The sequence below is a fragment of the Lepidochelys kempii genome, chromosome 10 (genome assembly GCF_965140285.1).
Source record: "Lepidochelys kempii isolate rLepKem1 chromosome 10, rLepKem1.hap1, whole genome shotgun sequence".
Classification (NCBI taxonomy): Eukaryota; Metazoa; Chordata; order Testudines; family Cheloniidae; genus Lepidochelys; species Lepidochelys kempii.
The window spans coordinates 50,553,787-50,573,344 of NC_136389.1; the positions used below are offsets into that span (position 1 = coordinate 50,553,787).

The 19,558-nt window shown below is 42.6% G+C and overlaps 2 protein-coding genes across 4 annotated transcripts in view; one reads left to right on the plus strand and one right to left on the minus strand.

Annotated features, from left to right (window-relative positions):
• Positions 1 to 19,558, minus strand: part of TMEM266 (transmembrane protein 266) — a 191,388-nt gene that overhangs the window by 144,104 nt on the left and 27,726 nt on the right. The window contains exons 4-6 of one of the 2 annotated variants that reach the window (XM_073303520.2): positions 4,385 to 4,481; positions 2,000 to 2,094; positions 85 to 335 (exon numbers count right to left, since the gene is read on the minus strand). The gene's annotated coding sequence lies outside the window, so the exon portion shown is untranslated. The remainder of the gene's footprint in view (positions 1 to 84; positions 336 to 1,999; positions 2,095 to 4,384; positions 4,482 to 19,558) is intronic. The other variant, XM_073303518.2, reaches the window with a different exon arrangement.
• Positions 1 to 19,558, plus strand: part of NRG4 (neuregulin 4) — a 63,227-nt gene that overhangs the window by 20,226 nt on the left and 23,443 nt on the right. For both annotated transcript variants that reach the window (XM_073303524.2, XM_073303523.2), the window contains exon 5: positions 3,321 to 3,414. In XM_073303524.2, the coding sequence (XP_073159625.1) occupies positions 3,321 to 3,414 (94 nt within the window). The remainder of the gene's footprint in view (positions 1 to 3,320; positions 3,415 to 19,558) is intronic.

Below are 19,558 nucleotides of genomic sequence, written 5' to 3' on the forward strand. Positions count from 1 at the left end.
CTCTAGGAAGTTAACAAGGATCTCATTAACTCTCACAAAAATTTTCGTGAGGGTATGCCAGGAGATGATGCTGCATAAACTTACCTTCCATTGGCTCTCCCTTCCTTCAGCTGGCTATCCAAGTTGTAGAGTCTCAGCAGCACTGCATTCCCTCACATGGGCATCCATAAGCTTGGGGAAGTTGGACAGGAAGAAGGGGTGGGAGATTTTCTACTTTAGCATCTCCCCCTTCCCTCCAGCAGTTTCAGAGACAATAGAGTAGGATTTCTACTTTTTTCATCCCCTCCTTTCATTCAGGAGATGACATGACCCCAAATCTGGTTACACTGACATATCTACATGGAGATAATAAAACATATTTAATTTATTTACAGCTTCTGTTCAAAAAGACTTGTTAGTAAATTTTCTCTTCAGCTGTTTTCTCCCCGCCCCTCACACCATAGTAAATGGTCTGTACACACAAGTGTAATACTTGAAAAGTTCTCAATAGTAAGCTTGCAGTAAACAAATTGTCAATGTGTATTATAAGTATAGAAATCATGCTGGTTAAAAGTAAAATTGTATTTTATTTTTGACCTTAGTGTGAACATATAGAGTTAAGTTGTGCCTGGTCTTGTGAAGATGCACAAGGATGGAGAGGGCACAAAGAGCTTTCTGTCCCCCTGATAATTTGCACTGGGTCTGTGCACAGTTCTGATCCTTGCACACTGAGCACGTGGACATGGGGATTGAAATCCTGGCCCTGTTGAATCATAGAATCATAGAATATTAGGGTTGGAAGAGACCTCAGGAGGACATCTAGTCCAATCTCCTGCTCAAAGCGGGACCAACACCAATTAAATCATCCCAGCAAAGGCTTTGTCAAATCGGGCCTTAAAAACCTCGAAGGATGGAGAGTCCGCCACCCCCCTAGGTAACCCATTCCAGTGCTTCACCACCCTCCTAGTGAAATAGTGTTTCCTAATGTCCAACCTAGACCTCCCCCCACTGCAACTTGAGACCACTGCTTCTTGTTCTGTCATCTGCCACCACTGAGAACAGCTTAGCTTCATCCTCTTTGGAACCCACCCTTCAGGTAATTGAAGGCTGCTATCAAATCCCCCCTCACTCTTCTCTTCTGCAGACCAAATAAACCCAGTTCCCTCAGCCTCCCCTTGTAAGTCATGTGCCCCAGACCCCTAACCATTTTCATTGCCCTCTGCTGGACTCGCTCCAATTTGTCCACATCCCTTCTGTATTGGGGGACCAAAACTGGACGCAATACTCCAGGTGTGGCCTCAGCAGTGCCGATTAGAGGGGAATAATCACTTCCCTCGATCTGCTGGCCATGCTCCTACGAATACAGCCCAAGATGCCATTGGCCTTCTTGGCAACAAGGGTACACTGCTGACTCATATCCAGCTTCTCGTCCACTGTAACCCCTAGGTCCTTTTCTGCCGAACTGCTGCTTAGCCAGTCGGTCCCCAGCCTGTAGCGGTGCATGGGATTCTTCCTTCCTAAGTGCAGGACTCTGCATTTGTCCTTGTTGAACCTCATCAGATTTTTTTTGGCCCACAGCAAATTTCTGTTGAATTCCACAGCAAAACGCCCATTGATTTTGAAATCCTAGCCCCATTTAATCCAATGGGAATTTTGCCATTGACTTAAACATGGCCAGGATTTCACCCAGGGTCTCCACTGCCAATTGCATCACTATATAACCCAAAGAGGACAGTGAGAGGGCAGAATTTGTAGTGCCAGCCCAGTGTACTGTATGGATATGGTGCATACTGCACCTCTTCCAAGAATATAGCAATGGCCAAACACTCCTGGTGCTCCTGGAAGCATTGTGCCCACTGAGACTGCAATGCCTGTGGGAGCGCTCTCTGTTGTGGGATGTTTTAACACCACTTGCTAGTGCGGATTGTTGTTCGCAGCCACAGTTTTGGCCCAGGGGAGTTACAAGTGAGTTACATTGGTTATTCCAAAAGAGTAGATATGAAAATGAAAATCAAGATACCTTTTTCCATAATAGTATATTTTGTATGCACTGCTGAAGGCACATTTTGCCATACGCGAACAGTAGGCATTCTGCAGTCTCATTTTCAGATATGGCTGGAAATAACAGTGAAAATAATCACACCTAAAGTGTGAGATAACACATGATTCTCAGGTTTGTGATGTCACAGGCCTGTTCTATTCCTGTTTTAAAGGAAATGCTTGGGTTTAATGAGTGAGATTAATAAAATCTCTCTCACACACATATATATGGCTATATACTCACTTGCATATACCACCCACCCACCCACCCACCTACCCCAGTTTTAAAAACATGAACTTCTTACTAGGATGTCTAAATCCTGCATTTGGATGCCCAGATTGGGATTTAGGTACATAAAATGGACAATTACATCTCTAAATTCCAATCTGAGCATCCAAATGCAGGATCTGGATAGCTTATTAAGGAGCCTACATTAAAATTCATGTTTAAAATCAATCATGAAAAATGTACTCTTTTGAAATTACATTATAAGAAACAAATGTAATTGTTTGGAGAAATCTTATATTGCAGTTTCTCCATACAAGTATTAATGAACTAGCTCCTCAGCTGTGCCAGAATGGTGCTTGGTGCAGCTGGGTGGCCCAAAGTTGGCTGGAGCCAGCAGGGGGATGGGTCAGTTTTCACTGAAGGTTGGAGCAGCCTAAAGGCCAAAGGGGCCATTCACTGTCAGGGACAGTTAGACTGCAGCAGCACTCAGGCCATTCTCCCCTTTCCCTGGCCGCACTCCTAGGCTGGGAGGAGGGGGAGTATAGGGATGTCTATACTGCCTCCACATATGTGGATTCCTGTATACTGCAGGAATCCCCATATAGCTGTTTTTAAAGCTGCTTTGCACCACTAGAGCAGTGCAAAGCAGTCTTGATAAGGGCTATCATCTGGCCCAATATATTCACTATGCTCCCCGAATGTGATAGCCATGAGGAAGATTTCAAAGCTCTGTCACTCCTTACTAATGGAACTGCTCCCACTTCCTCAAACTTTAAGCCTGCCTTCTGATATGCTGGTATATTTGCTATATATTTTGTAAAATCAACTTTAGTACTTGTATTCACAGTTACAATCATTGATTTTATTAGCTACATAGTGGTACATACCAATATGTTGGAGAGTAAAACTGTCCCTTATTAGTTTCTAGTATTTTTAAGCCAGTTGTATCTTTTGTGTTATAATTTAAAGAAAACAACAAAACAAAACCCAAATCACCACATGGTATAATTTTTTCACATCTTGATTCCTCCTGAGTAAAACAAATCTCTCTCTTTGTATCTGTTCTTTTCAGATCATGAAGAGCTCTGTGGCACCAGTTATGGATCTTTTTGTCTAAATGGCGGGATTTGTTATATGATCCCTACTGTATCCAGTCCATTTTGCAGGTGAGTGAAATTTAAGCTTGTATGTTCACACATTGGATTTAGCTATTGGAAGGACAGATACTATGCTAGTTTAACAATATTTCTTTAAAGAAATATAGCATGTTAGGTGAAAATGTGTATGTGTCCATGGCTGTTGTAAATATGTTTGTATGTGCAAATTCAGCAGTTCTTGATCATGTGGTTTAATGTTAATGTTTCTGTCTGGTCCATGGAAAGGGCAATGGTTTCAAACCCTGTGTATACTTGGGGAAAAAAATTGGTGGATGAGGCAGTACCCATTTATGTACTCAGAATTCAGATTGGTATCTATAATTCAGAGCTTTATACTCCCCTCCTCTTATGCAGTACAGAAGGGAGAAAAATGCCCTTAATCTCACAGAGAAGAGACTGGAGGAAGGGCATACAGAGAGGCAATAATGGATACAAGTGTATTCCCTCCTCTCCTACACATTATATAGCAAAGTGTTATAATAATAAAAGGGTGTGGCTTGAACAAAATAGGGAGAAGACAGCATATTTACTTTGGGGGGGGGGGAATGTAATGGAGGCCAAAAGCATAAGTGAAGGCTGTTTGTGCTCTATGAACCCAATTAAAAGAATCACAAAGCACAGCTTCAGGGGGACAGCTAAAAAAGCCACTTGACAAAAAAGCAGCATAGTAGCTGTGTATGCTCTGCTCATATGACAGAGGTTTATAGTGCTTGGGGAAAGCTAATACGTGACCTCCAGGAGGGGATCATGTAACAGAATGTGGAAAGACCTAACACTGCCTATCTTTGCAGATAAGATCTCCCCTTCCACATGTAAAAACAGCTGCTATCTATTTGCCAAATCACCCATCAGAGACACAAGAAGAAAAGGTTACCCAGTATATTATTTTAGGTCTGCTTTTGCTAATTTTAAACTATTCTTCATTTGAGATAAGAGAACTGGCTAACTTAAATGGTTCAATTGGCAAGCTGGCACTTACACTGAAAACTTATGTTTATGGATGTTAGAACATTAGGGCTCTCTTTCCCTCACGCTTGGTGACTTCTGTTCCCCATTCCCTGGTGGCTTCTTTCAGCCTTCAGATGTAATAGGAGTAATGGGTTGAAATATTTAGGAAGAAAAAAACAAAACAGAAAAACTTTTAATGGTGAGATCTGTTAAACTGTGAATAATCTCACTTCGGACATTCCAATCTAAAATAGACGAAATCCTGAAGATTAGACTGCAGGGAACAATCCTGCATTGTTTTCTAAGGGATAATTATATGATCTCATAAAAGTTTTACATTTCTTACTTTTATATTTTCTAGCCACAGTAGATATGCATATATTAACTATTTCTTCTAAAATTATTAGCAGTGGAATAGTTAATAAAGTTGACATTTTAATCAGCATAATTAGGCTTCAGAATTAACTTCTACTGAAATAGGTCAATCCACCTCTCAGCTATTGTTAAAGAGGTCAATAGATTCAGCAAAACAGTGCTGCTAATTGTCACATTTGAAAGATTTCAGCCCTAAGGGTTAGAAACTTCATTTATTTTAAATGAAAACCTAAATTCTTCTGAAATTTACAGGCCCACCAGAGAACTATTAAACCACTGTTATGGTCCATTCTGTCTCTCTTCTAGCCCTGTTACTAATTGGTTCCTGAATTTTCAAAACCTTGCATGAGATTTTAGCCATATAATTCAAATCAATGGAAAATGCATAGCTAAAACTCTCCATCACACTTTGAAAAATTTAGGGATATTACCCGCTGTATGTAGAAGTCTTGTAACTTAAAATTAAAACATCATATACTTTGACACAGCCCATCAGAACAGAGAAATTTCACAATCGTTAATTGATACATTTTATAGAAAAAAGCAAGAAGAACACAGGGTAACATACATGTGGAAAATTCTTTAACAGGATTTCAATAATTATTAAATCTTTAATTTTCTAATTTATATGAAGTTAGCCTTTGTACCCTATTTATTTCCAAAGATCTTAATGTGCTATCAGTTAATTTATTGTTACAGTGTTGTAGACTCATTGGTTCCAAGATACTAGAGAGATAAGGTAGAAGAAATAATATCTTTTATTAGACCACTTATGTTGGTGAAGAGACAGGCTTTCGAGCTACAAAGAGCCTGACCTGAAGAAGAGCTCCATGTAGCTCCAAAGCTTGTCTCTTTCACCAACAGAAGTTGGTCGAGTAAAATATTGATTTGTGATTTTTAAAAAATGCCTGTGTCTACATTAAAAAAATTACCAATTTCTTCAAATACATACATCCATTCAAGGTTAATCAAAATCAACAACTTAATCTCCTTCTTACTCCTTGAATTAAGACTCAGTTTTCTTGTGAGATAGGTAATAAATATTCTAACTTTACAGATGGATAAACTGAGGGTCAGAGTGATTAGTAGTGTGCTCAAGGGTGCCCTCCGAGTCTTTTGAGGTTCTACTGCCAAATTGAAGATTGGGTGGAAGTAATTTCCCTGCCTGTAGTGGACAGTGTTAAAATTTAACTGTAACTGGCTAAGCTTTGCCAGAGATTACTTATCCTTGAGGCTGAAAACAAAGGAACAGACAAACAAAAACCTTCTGAAGTGCATATTTTTGCCTTTGGAATGTACTAGATTACACCAAATCATAGCTATATTCAGCAAATGTCTCTGGGAAGGATGCATCCAAAAGCCTGTAATAAGTCTTCACACAATCAATCCCCAGTTCTATTTCAAATTACACAAATTGAGCACTGTACTATATCGTCAGTAACTCAAGACCTAGTGCTGGAACCCTTATTCACACACTACTTGACGTAAGTGGGCCTACTCACAATTGTGACCTCAGTATATTTTTCTTGGAACAAAAAAGTACAAACATTTCTAGTGAAATGTACATGATACAAACATGACACATTCTGTCACCTCTCTCCTTGATTATGGTTATGACAAAGGGTCTTTGTTCATTTGCTTTTTGCTCTTCCATTTGAATACACTATCCGGTCCCTCATCCTTCTCTGCAAGCACACGTGCCTCTGGTACATGGGTTTATCACATGCTAAGGGAGAACATTTTTGCAGGAAACTCTTGTTAAAATATTCACCGCGCATCACTGAGATTTATCCTTGAGGATAATTGTCCAGCATCATTGAGTGAATCAAATGCAGAGATAAGAATAGAATGTAGGAGTCCTGATTTCCAGGTCATTTGTTCTAGCTACTAGGCCACACTAACTCACATTATATAATTTAAATTAATGCAGAAGAATTGAAAATAAAAGTCTATCAAGAAAAATCCTTATTTTTGGTTAACTAGAAAGAAACCCTCCTTTCCAGCATTTTAATAGCTATAATAAGTAGGGGAAAAGTGGAACATTAAAATTAGATGTTGTTGGTTATACAACTTCAGATACAGTTTCAAAGCATTCTGTCTTAGGAATTGCCTAACCACAATATATAGTGAAGGAGGTGTATCTAATGTGATAACTGTATATTTGGAGTAACAGACTTCCTGAACAACTAATTCTTTAGCAATGCACGCTTGTAAGCATAGGTGATTTCCACTTTAAAAGGGTTCCAAATGGAATCTTATGTAAATCAGATACTGACTGGCACTAGGATATTTTGCAATCTGGAAGGGCAAAAAGCTAACTTCTTTAGAGTATCTCTGTTGTACTCTAGCACTAAAAACTTATTTCTTCACTACCCCATTTCAACTTTGAAGTATTTTTCCTGTATATCTAATTGCGGCTTATCAATTTATATGAATTTAAATAGAAGCATTCTATTTAAGCATATTCTCATTCCAAGCATGTTCCTTAATCAGTCAGAGAAGATGGCTAATTATAAATGAGAAAGGTTCTGTTTACACACAGATATCTGAGTAATCAGCAGCGATGTGAATAGAAATAATAGGAAAAAAAGTGCATCACTGTGCAGTGGAATTAACAAAAATATTTGATTCTTTAAAACTTCCTTAAGACTGACATCACCAAGCAAGTGATCAAATTTTGTGTTTCTTATTCTTGCCTAGCTCCTCAAGGTGGCAGGGACCTGGTGTCACCGTATAGTATAGACTCCAAGTTGCTCTAATATGACCAGCTGTGGCCAATGCAAAGAATGACTAAAGTTTAGGGCTTCAGAACCATATTCTCCAGGCCAAAGAATGAATCACTGACATGGCATCATTGATTGCAAAGGATTAAGAAAACAAAAATGTGGACCTGAAAACTATTTTAAAAGCGCTTAAAATACATTAATGTAAATAGATAGCACATTGTGATAAATGCCATGTTGCAAGCAGGGTTTATGCAGGATACATGATGCAATATAGTCTGTTGTAACTCTGCAAACTATGATCTGTGTCTAAAGTAGAATTGCATCATCCTTTAAAATAAATATGGCTATTTATAGAGGATTTATAGAGAAACTGATAGTTACCGTTTGCTCTTAAATATTTCACAGCTACTTTCACTTGGCAGAAGTGGATATTTGTATGTAATTGAACTAGGGTAGCACAAAAACTTTCTCTGCACAGCATAACATTTTCTGATTCTAAATGCACCTGGCATATGTTAATAGATTGTCAGCTGCCATCTTCACTTTGTGCCATTTCTAATACTGGCTTAATTTCTTCAGCAGCCAAAGGTGCACCTGTCGCCATACACAGGGTGAGATTCAACACTGAAGTAGCCAATTTAAAAAATATATATAAGTAACAAACACACAGAACATAATGTGAAATCCAAATGCCTCGGGTGTGTTGTAAAGCATGAGGCTGTTTGCTTGAGCACGAGATGTACAGCTGTCCCATTATCATTAACAAGCTGGAGAAGAGTACTAAGCTATGATTTTGTCATCTATGGTACAAATCTCATACTAAATTATTTCTTCTTTATTTTATCTTACATCTGTGCAGAGGAATTTGGATGCCCAGTTTTGGGCACTCAGACAAGAAAGGGAAGCAGAATGTGGGCAGTGCATGCTCTTTGAAAATCTCTGTGGATGGGAGTCCAGCTATGGCTGGGGGACCCAATACTGAGAATATCTTTTCAAAGCTTCACCATTATACGGTGCTCTGCTCTCCTGGCATTGCTGTTCTCCTTGTTTCTGATTATCTCTGCCCCTCCCCTTCTCTCAGTCTACTGTAGATGCTTCAGCAATCCTCTGAGGGAATCTGTGGCCTGCACGGACACCATTGTTTCATCAGCATCTGAACAGATAGAAAAGCCTAGGAGATAGAGATCAGGAACAGGAGTTGGTCACTGTTTAAGTTGACTATATCTCTGCTCACAGGTTGCAGAAATAGAAGAAGAAGCAGAGAAGGGGCAAGTTCTATACACTATGGCTATGTTTTAAAATCTTGGGTAGATGCAAATAACTATTTGGGTCCCCAGCAAGGGGCACTAGTGTGAGCGAATTATGTGCCCAGGCAATTTTCACAGCTTGGATTTGGCTGCTCACAAGTTGCTTGACTATACAGTACTTGGGATTTTCAAAGTGTCCACACAAATATCCTTGGTGTTTAAGGCTGAGCAGAAACAGCCACCAGGTGCAGTGGTAACTGGCAGTATACTAATGAAGCTTGGACACCCAGTAATGAGCAGTGTAAAAGCAGGTTATTTTCAAGTAATGGCTATTCCCAGTGGAGAGTGGCCAAACTGGTAAAGGTTGGGGTAGGCACAAATGATAAGACAGAAGCAGAGAGGATAAGAGGACAAGAGGAAGCCCTGCCTCAGTCAGTAGCTATCAAGTCCTACTCCTAGACACACCATAGCCAAAGCTCCCTCTTGGTCTCACCTTGGAGAGCCAGTGCCAAAGTGGGCCTGATTCCCCTGCTAATCAAGCAGGGGCATCTCCACTCCATGAACAGTTTCAAGGGCCTCCCTCCCCTTGAGAGTCGGAAGAATATCTGCCTGGGTGGGCAGGCTTGGCCTGCTGCACTTTTCTCCTTCCATACATGGAGTGCTTTGTTGAAGTGGTGTTGGAGGGCCCTTCAAAAGTGGGTGTTGGTGTTAACACCGCATTAAGAGGCAGGCTGTAGCTCACACCTCTCAGAACAATTGTTTCAGGCTCTCTCTAAAGCTGGGGTGGGCAAACTACGGCCCAGGGGCGGGATCCAGCCCTTCAGGGCTTTGGATCCAGCCCACGGGATTGCCATTCCCGTGGCGCTGTGGGCCCTGCGCCGCTCCCAGTAGCGGCCGGCACCACGTCCCTGTGGCCCTTATCTGTGGGTTCCACACACGAAGCTCCCATTGGCTGGGAACACGCGGCCAATGGGAGCTTCGGGGGAGGTACCTGCAGGCGAGGGTAGCGTGTGGAGCCCTCTGCCCCCAGGGTATGCAGGGACATGGTGACGGCTACTTCTGAGAGTGGTGTCAGGCCCCGGCAGGCAGGGAGCCTGCCTTAGCGGTGCCGCTGCCAACCCGGAGCCACTCCAGGTAAGTGGCACCGGGCCAGAGCCCGCACTCCAACCCGTCCTGTACCCCACACTCCAACCCCCTGCCCTGAGTCCCCTGCCACACCATGCACCCCTCCCTGCACCCCAACCCCGAGTCCCCTTGTTCACCCTTTACTGCTCCTCCGCCCCAACCCCTTGCCTTGAGCCCCTTCCTGTACACCATACTCCCTCCCACACCCTGCACTCTCTCCCGCACTCCAACCCCTTGCCCCAGCCATACGTTCATGGCCCTGCATGCAATTTCCCCACCCAGATGTGGCCCTCAGGCAAAATGTTTGCCCACCCCTGCTCTAAAGTCAGGCAGATGTTATTGCATCAGTAGGCTGCAGATTTTTTATACTGGTCTCAGATAAACAGTGACACTGAAGAAGTGGTCAAGACCCATTGCACATTCCAAAAATACATGACAGGTTAAGCAAAAGAGCCCATGTTGGTGGCACTGGAAAAATTGGTCCCTTGGAGCAAAGCAGGCATAGATTTGTTTACATTTACTGGTGAAAAAATGCATTCTAGACTATTATTCTAATTTCCCTGAGATAGCTTTACTAGGAGATACTACTGCTAAACTGGTGATTGTGCATGTCAAATCTATTTTATTAGACATGGTATAAGTGACATAGTAATGTTTGATAATGGGCCACTCTGTGGTGGCAATGAGTTTAAGCAATTTTTAGGGAAGTTTGCGTTTAGACATATAATCTCTAGTCCCCACTATCCCCAATCCCATGGGCTGGTGGAAAATGGTGTTTTCCGTGCCCTTTTCGCTGCAAAGGGGCACTAGGCACTCAGTTAGGCACCAACCACATGTTAAGACAGCTGAGCCCCAGTACCTAACTCTGCCAGAACAAATGGACTCTCAGTCTTCTGAAAATAGTACTAGATATTTCAAGGGAGACTTGCAAGTCCAAGTGAGAGTACTGTGATAGTGTTCCCAGGTTTTAGCTGATTTAGTTATTTGTCAAGAGGGTCCCTAGATAAGAACGGCCATACTGGATCAGACCAAAAGTCCATCTAGCCCAGTATCCTGTCTTCCGACAGTGGCCAGTGCCAGGTGCCCCGGAGGGAATGAACAAAACAGGTAATCACCAAGTGATCCATCCCCTGTCACCCATTCAGCTACTGGTAAACAGAGGCTAGGGACACCATCCCTGCCCATCCTGGCTAATAACCATTGATGGACCTATCCTCCATGAACTTATCTAGTTCTTTTTTGAACCCTGTTATAGTCTTGGCCTTCACAATATCCTCTGGCAAACAGTTCCACAGGTTGACTGTGCGTTGTGTGAAAAAAATACTTCCCTTTGTTTGTTTTAAACCTGCTGCCTATTAATTTCATTTGGTGACTCCTAGTTCTTGTGATATATTAAACATGGTCTTTTTGCTGCTATTACCTATGTGGCAGAAGTGTCACATTTTCAACAATGAGGACCAGACATTTACTTTAAAAAAAAGTCTGACCCCATCACATAACTCCAGGAACTAAGGCCTTAGGCATAGGCCTCTAGCTCCTGTGCCTTCATCCAGCCCTGCCAGTTGCACTGACGTTGACACCATAATTAAGAAATGGTCCTTCTCTTGAGTGCTCCAGCAAAGGCAGCAAGTTGTGGTTGTAAATTGGTTACATACTATAGGCGAAAAGGGCAGAATGTGGAAGTAGTGGCATGATTCTGGGTAATGCTCTAGCACAGCTGTATACACTACCAGTGTGTCACATAAGTACAGCCATCATATTCATGGAATTAGGTACATTTTCTATTTCAGACTCAGTGGTGCAAACTTTTGAAACATTTGATGTTTCAAAAAAAAATGCCTCAGCTCCTGGAGTCTAGACATTATGCGAAAATCTCAGCTTTCTTTTTTTATAAAGGTATGTTTCTAGACTTCATGGTTGTGAAGAAAAGCTTGAACACATGAACCAAGTGCACCCTAAAGGCTCAAAAAACAAAAAGCAAATAAAAAGAACACAATTATTTTTAAACACATCTCATTGTTTGTAAGGCAATCTCATTACTTTTTGGGGCCCAGCCTCATAATTTTCAAATGCCTGGTGTTGGCAGTACTACAGATGGCGTAGTTTCACAGAGAGATGCACAATGTGCCACCACAGATGGGAAGTCATCCATGGCTTAGAATTCCTGTGTGACTTGATGGTGTGTCTGCCCATCCATAAAGAAATTAATGTGGGTCTATAACCATGCAGATCACAGATTTAGGAAGTCCTCTACACAGAAGCAACTCACTGGCTGATGTTAGTAGTGTCCCCAATGGTCCTTTAAGGTTACGGCACCTTCTCTAAGCCTCTCAATTTCCTGCCACCTGACTTTTTATACAGTCCTCACATAGTCAGGTCCCGTACTGCTTTCTCTTCCTCAAGCTACCCCTCTACCTCACCCCCACTCCTGCACCTCCTCGAGGTGCCTCCCCCATGAAATTCCAATATGTGAGTGGCAACTATTTCTACTTCCTCTCTTCACCTCTCCTAGCCTCTAGTCTAATCCCAACTCTCCTCCAGCTTTCCTAGACTAATCCTATAAATCTTCAGTAAATCCTGTCTCTTTCTGTATCTCTTGCTCCATCCCTGTGTTTGTCCATCTTTCTCCAAGGGGTGAGAGTCCTTGCTCTGTGTGATGTCTGTCTTCAGGCTGCACACATGCAAAGAGCCAGTGAGGGGCTGCTGCTTTAGCTGGTTCAGTGGTTAGGGTACTAGGCTCAGACTTGGTAGACCTGGGTTTAGTTCTCTGCTGTGCCACAGGCTTTCGGTGTGGCTTTGAGAAGGTACTTAGGGTGGGATCCACAAAGGGCCCTATGTGCCTAAATCCCAGTTTTGGCTCCTCTGCGATTGGCAAAATGCCTGCTGAACCCCATAGGTGCCTAAACTGAACAGTGCCAAAGTTTTCAGTGTAAAAGTTCCCTCGGAAAACTGTGAGTGTGGGTGGGAGAAAGATTACTGCGTGGAGAGACATTGGAGCACAGGTGTCAGCTATCCACCAATCCCTGGTGGACCCCAAATTCATAGACCCAGAGGCCCAAGTGACAGTGCAACCCTTTAACTTGCCTACAGCCAGGTTGCCTTTTCAGTACAAGGGCTGGTCAGGGATATGGACTTTTGCAGTCTATGACAATTATCCCATTCCCATGCTTCTGGGAGAAGACTTAGCCAACCATGTGAGGCTAACAAAAAGGGTGGGGATGGTCATCTGCAGCCAGGCTAAACAGGCCTCCAAATCTAACTCCATTCCTGAGCCTTCTAAAGGAACGCAGCCAGAGGTGGTGGAATGAGACTCCAGACCAGAGTCTATGGCAGCAGTTGTAAATCCAGTTCCTGGAACCCAGCCAGAACCATTCCCAAGGATTGGAACTGGTGGCGCATTCAGCACCAGAGCCCGTGCTTGCAACCCCACCAGAGTCTAGGGAGCCAGCACCAAAGGGCGCCAGCAGTAGCTAGACCAGTGCAAGAGGTTCAACCGGAGACTAAAATACCATCTAGTGCACCAGCGGGGAGAGTGGTTCACAGTCAACGGAAACAACGCCATCACCTGCATCGCTTCCAGTGGAACCAAGCCCAAGTCCACAACCCAGCGAGGAACTAATGTCTCTACCATCAAGGGAGCAGTTCCAAGCAGAGCAGAAAGTGGATGAGAGACTCAAGGGAGCTTGGACGGTTGCATGGAGCGACCCACCGCCTCTCAGCTCTTCTAATAGGTCCAGGTTTGTTATAGGAGGAGGACTCTTATACAAGGAGACCCTTTCTGGTGGGCACAAGGAGGACTGGCATCCTCAGAAACAGTTGGTAGTGCCAAATAAGTATAGGGAAAAGCTCTTGAGCTTAGCCCACGATCACCCTAGTGGCCATGCTGGGGTGAATAGGACCAAAGACCATTTGGGGAAGTCATTCCACGGGGAGGGAATGGGCAAGGACATTTCTACTTATGTCCGGTCTTGTGAAGTGTGCCAGAGGGTGGGAAAGCCCCAAGAGCAGGTCAAAGCCCCTCTCCAGCCACTCCCCATCATTGAGGTTCCATTTCAGGGTGTAGCTGTGGCTATTCCGGGTCCTTTCCCTAAGAAGGAAAGCTGTACCCAGAGGAAAGCTGTACATACTGATTTCTATGGATTTTGCCCCCCGATAGTTGGAAACAGTAGCTCTAAGCAACACCAGGGCTAAAATCATGAACCAGGCATTGACAGACATTTTTGCCAGGGTAAGTTGGTCCTCCAGCATCCTTACAGATTCGGGAACTAACTTCCTGGCAGGGACCATGAAACATCTCTGGGAAGCTCATGGAGTGAACCATTTGGTTGCCACCCCTTACCACCATCAAACAAATGGCCTAGTGGAGAAGTTCAAAGGGACTTTGATATGTAAATTCATGAATGAGCACTCCATTGATTGGGACCTAGTGTTGCAGCAGTTGCTCTTTGCCTACAGGGCTGTACCATATGCCAGTTTAGGGTTTTCACCCTTTGAACTCGTTTACGGCCATGATTTTAAGGGGCTATTATAGTTGGTGAAGCAGCAATGGGAGGGGGTTACATCTTCTCCAGGAACTAACATTTTGGACTTTGTAACCAACCTGCAAAACACCCTCAAAGACTCTCTAGCCCTTGCTTGCGAAAACCTACAGGATGCTCAAGAAGAGCAAAAGGCCTGGTATGATAAACATGCCAGAAAGCATTCCTTCAGAGTAGGTGACCAAGTCATAGTCCTGAAAGCGCTCCAGGCCAATAAGATGGAAGCGTCATGGGAGGGGCCATTTATGGTCCGAGAGCGCCTGTGAGCTGTTAATTACCTCATAGCATTTCCAGACCTACCCTAAAACCTAAAGTATACCATGTTAATTCTCTAAAGCCCTTTTATTCCCGAGAAATCAAAGTTCTCCAGTTTACAGCCCAGGAGAGAGACAACACTGAGTGGCCTGAAGAAGTCTACTATGAAGGAAAAAGCAATGGTGGCGTGCAAGAGGTGAGCCTTCCATGCTTCCATGACCCTTGGGCGTAAGCAGCAACAGCAAATCCAGGAGCTGTGCACCAGCTTTGCGCCAATGTTTTCAGCCACCCCAGGACGGACAGAACGGGCATACCACTCCACTGACACAGGTGATGCTCGCCTAATTAGAGCCCAACCCTATCGGATGGCCCCTCAAGCCAAAACCGCAATAGAAAGGGAGATCAAGGACATGTTACGAACAGGTAATCCGCCCCTCTGAGAGTGCATGGGCCTCTCCAGTGGTTCTGGTTCCCAAACCAGACAGGGAAATCCACATTTGTGTGGACTACCGTAAACTAAATGCTATACCTCGCCCAGAAAGCTATCCAATGCCACACAGATGAGCTATTGGAGAAACTGGGATGTGCCCAGTTTGTCTCCACCTTAGACTTAACTAAGGGTTACTGGCAAGTGCCGCTAGATGAACCAGCCAAGGAAAGGTCAGCCTTCATCACCCATGTAGGGCTGTATGAATTTAATGTGCTCCCTTTCAGACTGCGAAATGCAACCGCCACCTTCCAGAGATTGGTAGATAACCTTCTGGCTGGATTTGGGGAATTTGCAGTCACCTACCTTGACGATGTGGCTATATTCTCAGATTCATGGGCAGAACACCTCCAACCTGTCTTTCAGCGCATAAGGGAGGCAGGATTAACTGTTAAAGCCAAAAAGTGTGAAATATGCCTAAACAGGGTAACGGACAGTGGACACCAGGTGAGTCAAGATACTATCAACCCCCTACAGGCTAAGGTAAATGCTATCCAAAATTGGCCTGTCCCTAAGTCAAAGAAGCAGATCCAATTATTCTTAGGCTTTGCTGGGTATTACCAATGATTTGTACCAAACTACAGCCAAATCGCCACCCCACTGACAGACCTGACCAGGAAAAAACAACCAAATGCAGTTCAGTGAACTGAGAAGTGTCAGAAAGCTTTTAAGCAGCTTAAGGCGGCCCTTACTTCTGACTCTGTCCTGAGGGTCCCAGACTTCACACAACCGTTCGTCATAACCACAGATGAATCTGAGCGTGGTGTGGGAGCAGTTTTAATGCAGGAAGGACCAGATCAGCAGTTCCATCCTGTCGTGTTTCTCAGCAAAAAACTTTCTGAGAGGGAAAGCCACTGGTCAGCCTCAGAAAAAGAACGTTACACCATTGTGTATGCGCTGGAGAATCTGTGCCATACGTTTAGGGACGGCGGTTCCACCTGCAGACTGACCATGCTCCACTGAAGTGGCTTCACAGTCAATGCGTCTAACAAAAAACTTCTTCAGTGGAGTTTAGCTCTTCAAGACTGATTTTTAAATACAACACATTTCAGGAGCCTCTAACCAAGTGGCTGATGCACTGTCCCGGGATGGTTTCCCAGAATCAGCCAGGTGAAAATGTCCCTGTATGCTAAGTCATTGTAGTCCTTTAAAAAGTACTGTTTAGTTCTCCATGTAATTATTAGTAAAATTAGAGGTGCACGTATCTTCGTAACTGTTTCCTAACCCTCCAGAAAGAAATCCCAACTGGTGTGCACCCGCCCTAAACCAGGCTGACCAGCACTGTCTGTAATTTGGGGGGCGTGTGACAAATGAAGGGAGGGGAGAGCTCCCATTTATGGACACCCAGCCAGCCAGCTAGCTGTAAAATCCCTCTTGGTAGCTGTTCTCTGCTTGCTTTACCTGTAAAGAGTTAACAAGCCCACAGGTAAAAGAAAAGGAGTGGGCACCTGACCAAAAGAGCAAATGGGAAGGCTAGAACTTAAAAAATGGGAAAGTTTTCCCTTGTCTGTTGTTCTCTGGGCTGCCAGAACACAGAGCAGCAATGCTATAAGCAGAAATGCTGTGTAAGGTTTGAACCAGGTATGAAAAAGTATCTTCCATACCTAGAAGAAATAATTTGGATAGGGAATGTTTAGTTAGATGCTATCAGGTTTATTTCTTATTTTGGCTTGTGGATGTCCTCTGTGCTAACCGCTGATGCTTTTGTTTGCTTGTAACCTTTAAGCTGAACCCCCAAGAAAGCTATTTTGGGTGCTTAATTTTTGTAATTGTTTCTTTTAAGATCTAGCAAAGTGCCTAAATTCCAGATGTATTTTTTTTTCCTTTTTGTTTTTAATAAAATTTACCTTTTTTAAGAACAGGATTGGATTTTTGGTGTCGTAAGAGATTTGTGCATGTTGTTTGATTAACTGATAGCCACAGCTAATTTCCTTTGTTTTCTTTTTCAGCTCTTCCCCCGGGGTGTGTGTGTATGAAAGGGCTTAAGGGTACCCCACAGGGAGGAATTCCCAAGTGCTCCTTCCTGGGTTTAAAGGGTGTTTTTTTGCATTTGGGTGGTGGCAGCGTTTACCAAGCCAAGGTCAGAGAAAAGCTGTAACCTTGGGAGTTTAATACAAGCCTGGAATGGCAAGTATTAAAATCCTTGCGGGCCCCCACTTTCTGCACTCAGAGTGACAGAATGGGGATTCAGCCTTGACAATCACATTCTAAGTTTTCCTCCTATTTTTAAAATATTCTTTGACTACTCATCTCATCCCACCCAATCCGTCTACTCTGATGACTCTACTTTTCTAACCTTTGCTTTTCCCCCAGACCCTTCTCTGTGATTTTTCACGACAGTGTCTCTCTCACGTCTCCTGACCCATTTTGTTTCACTCTCTCTAAGTCACTCACTCACTTCCTCTTCTACTCTTGCCTTAAAACTCTTCTTTATGTGATGCTGAAACCTATTCACCTTTCCCTTTCCTAACACTGTATGCTTCCATTCTTCCTGTCACCAGTATTCAATAATAGTTAAATGCAGGAAAAATGCATATACATTGTTTTTCTGTGCTTGTTTTTCTCTGCAGCTCTGTACATCGTTTCCCATTTCTATTTGAATGAGACAAATTGTTCTTTAAAGCTATATTTCTGTTGTATTTCTCAATATGAAACATTTTGTGATACCTTTATGAAGGACACTATGCAAATAATTTGCATTATATGAAAATCTACAGAGAATTTCTGAAATGTTATCTCACAGTTATCAGTTGATTAAGCAGGGTCTAGGGAGCTCTCAGGAATCAAGTTTCTGCATGGATAGTAAATTTGAGAAGATCAGGTCTCAGGCAATGGACTTAAAGAAAATGGTGTTCATTTAGTCATTATTGGTATTTGATGACTGAAAATGAGAGAAAACATTTGGACAACAAATTGAGATTATAATCTCTGTGTGCCAGAGGAATTGGGAAATCAGGAAGATTTCTTTGTGCAATTGACTACAGATATTCTAGAATTGTCCTCTGTTGGATAGTCAACTCCAACTTCTTTTTCTTGACAAAGTCTCAGTCCTTGTGATGTTACAGTATATTGTTGTAGAGATGTACGATTATGAGCCCAGTCACGCAAGGCACTGAACACCCTCAACAGCCAGTGGCACCTTACAGAATTCAGCCAATAATCCTGTGTGTCATTACAATAGCAGCTATAGCAATCTATTGTAATGTCACAAAGGATTGTACCTTCAAAGTCAAGAGTAAGAAGCAGGAACAGATGTACTCCTAAACTACAAAGATCCTGTTTTCCTTCAAAAGTCCCTAGTAATGAAAAATGGGGAAAGGAGATACAGAAATTAGCTGATATAAACAGTATGGTTACTGAATAAAATGCTTTCCAGTTTTATATGGTGCAGTCAGTCAGTCTTTAAAAGAACTTTAGATAAGAAATGTCCGTAAATAAGTATTGTAGCCTCAGCCTATATATTTCTTTGACTTTTACACGGTATGAATTATGAACAGACCATTAAGTTAGACTGGTTATAATATCACCAGTACCAACTGAACAACATTCAGTCAATGGGTAATTTAGTTCTAAATCCAATTAACAGTTATGAAATGTTGTATACAAACTTTTTCACAGTAACATAAGTTTATGGGTCAAATGCTAGCAGGGGATTGCACACTGGTGCCTGTCAAGAAACCTGTGTACAACAGGGCAGTGTGGGAGGGAGAAGTGGGAGTGAAATTTTCTGCCTTGAATTTGTCTCTCTGCAGAACTCACTGACCGGAGCAACAAGGAACATTTTGAGATTGGGCCAAAGGGTCAAGAACTGTGATCTATACATTTCTGCACATGTGCTTATTGATGTCATAATTCTACCTGTGCACTTTCCCCCCAGATTATTTCTGTTCTAATCAGAGACAATATGACAAGTGAAGTTGTATATAGGGCCAAAGTCTGCCAAAACAGGGATGCAAACTCAGCCCTTCCAACATTAATACGCAACCATTTTTGTAGCTATACAACATATTTACATAATTTGGCCCATATATTTGGCTATAACCTAGCAAAACTGAATCCTGAATTACAGTTGTATAAAAAGCAAGCCAAGTTCTTCTTTCAGTTACACTAGTGTAAATGTAACATAACTTCATTGACTTCACTTGATTTACCCAGATTGACAATGGGATCATTAAGAACAGAATTTGGCCACTGTCTTTTTTTTGCACTGCACTGTCATCATAGCCAAGATGATAATATACTGACTCTTTATGAAGTGTAATAAATCCTGATTCGAATGATAGCAAACAGGAACATGTAAAAGGTGATCTGCCAAGTCTAATTTGAATTTTCCAGAGTGATGTTTTTGGTTAGTAATTCTTCAGTGATACATTCACAATTTTTAAACAGTATATATAAAATCAATATTTTTCCCTAAAAGCCTATTTCCATTTAAATAAACAACAATGATGG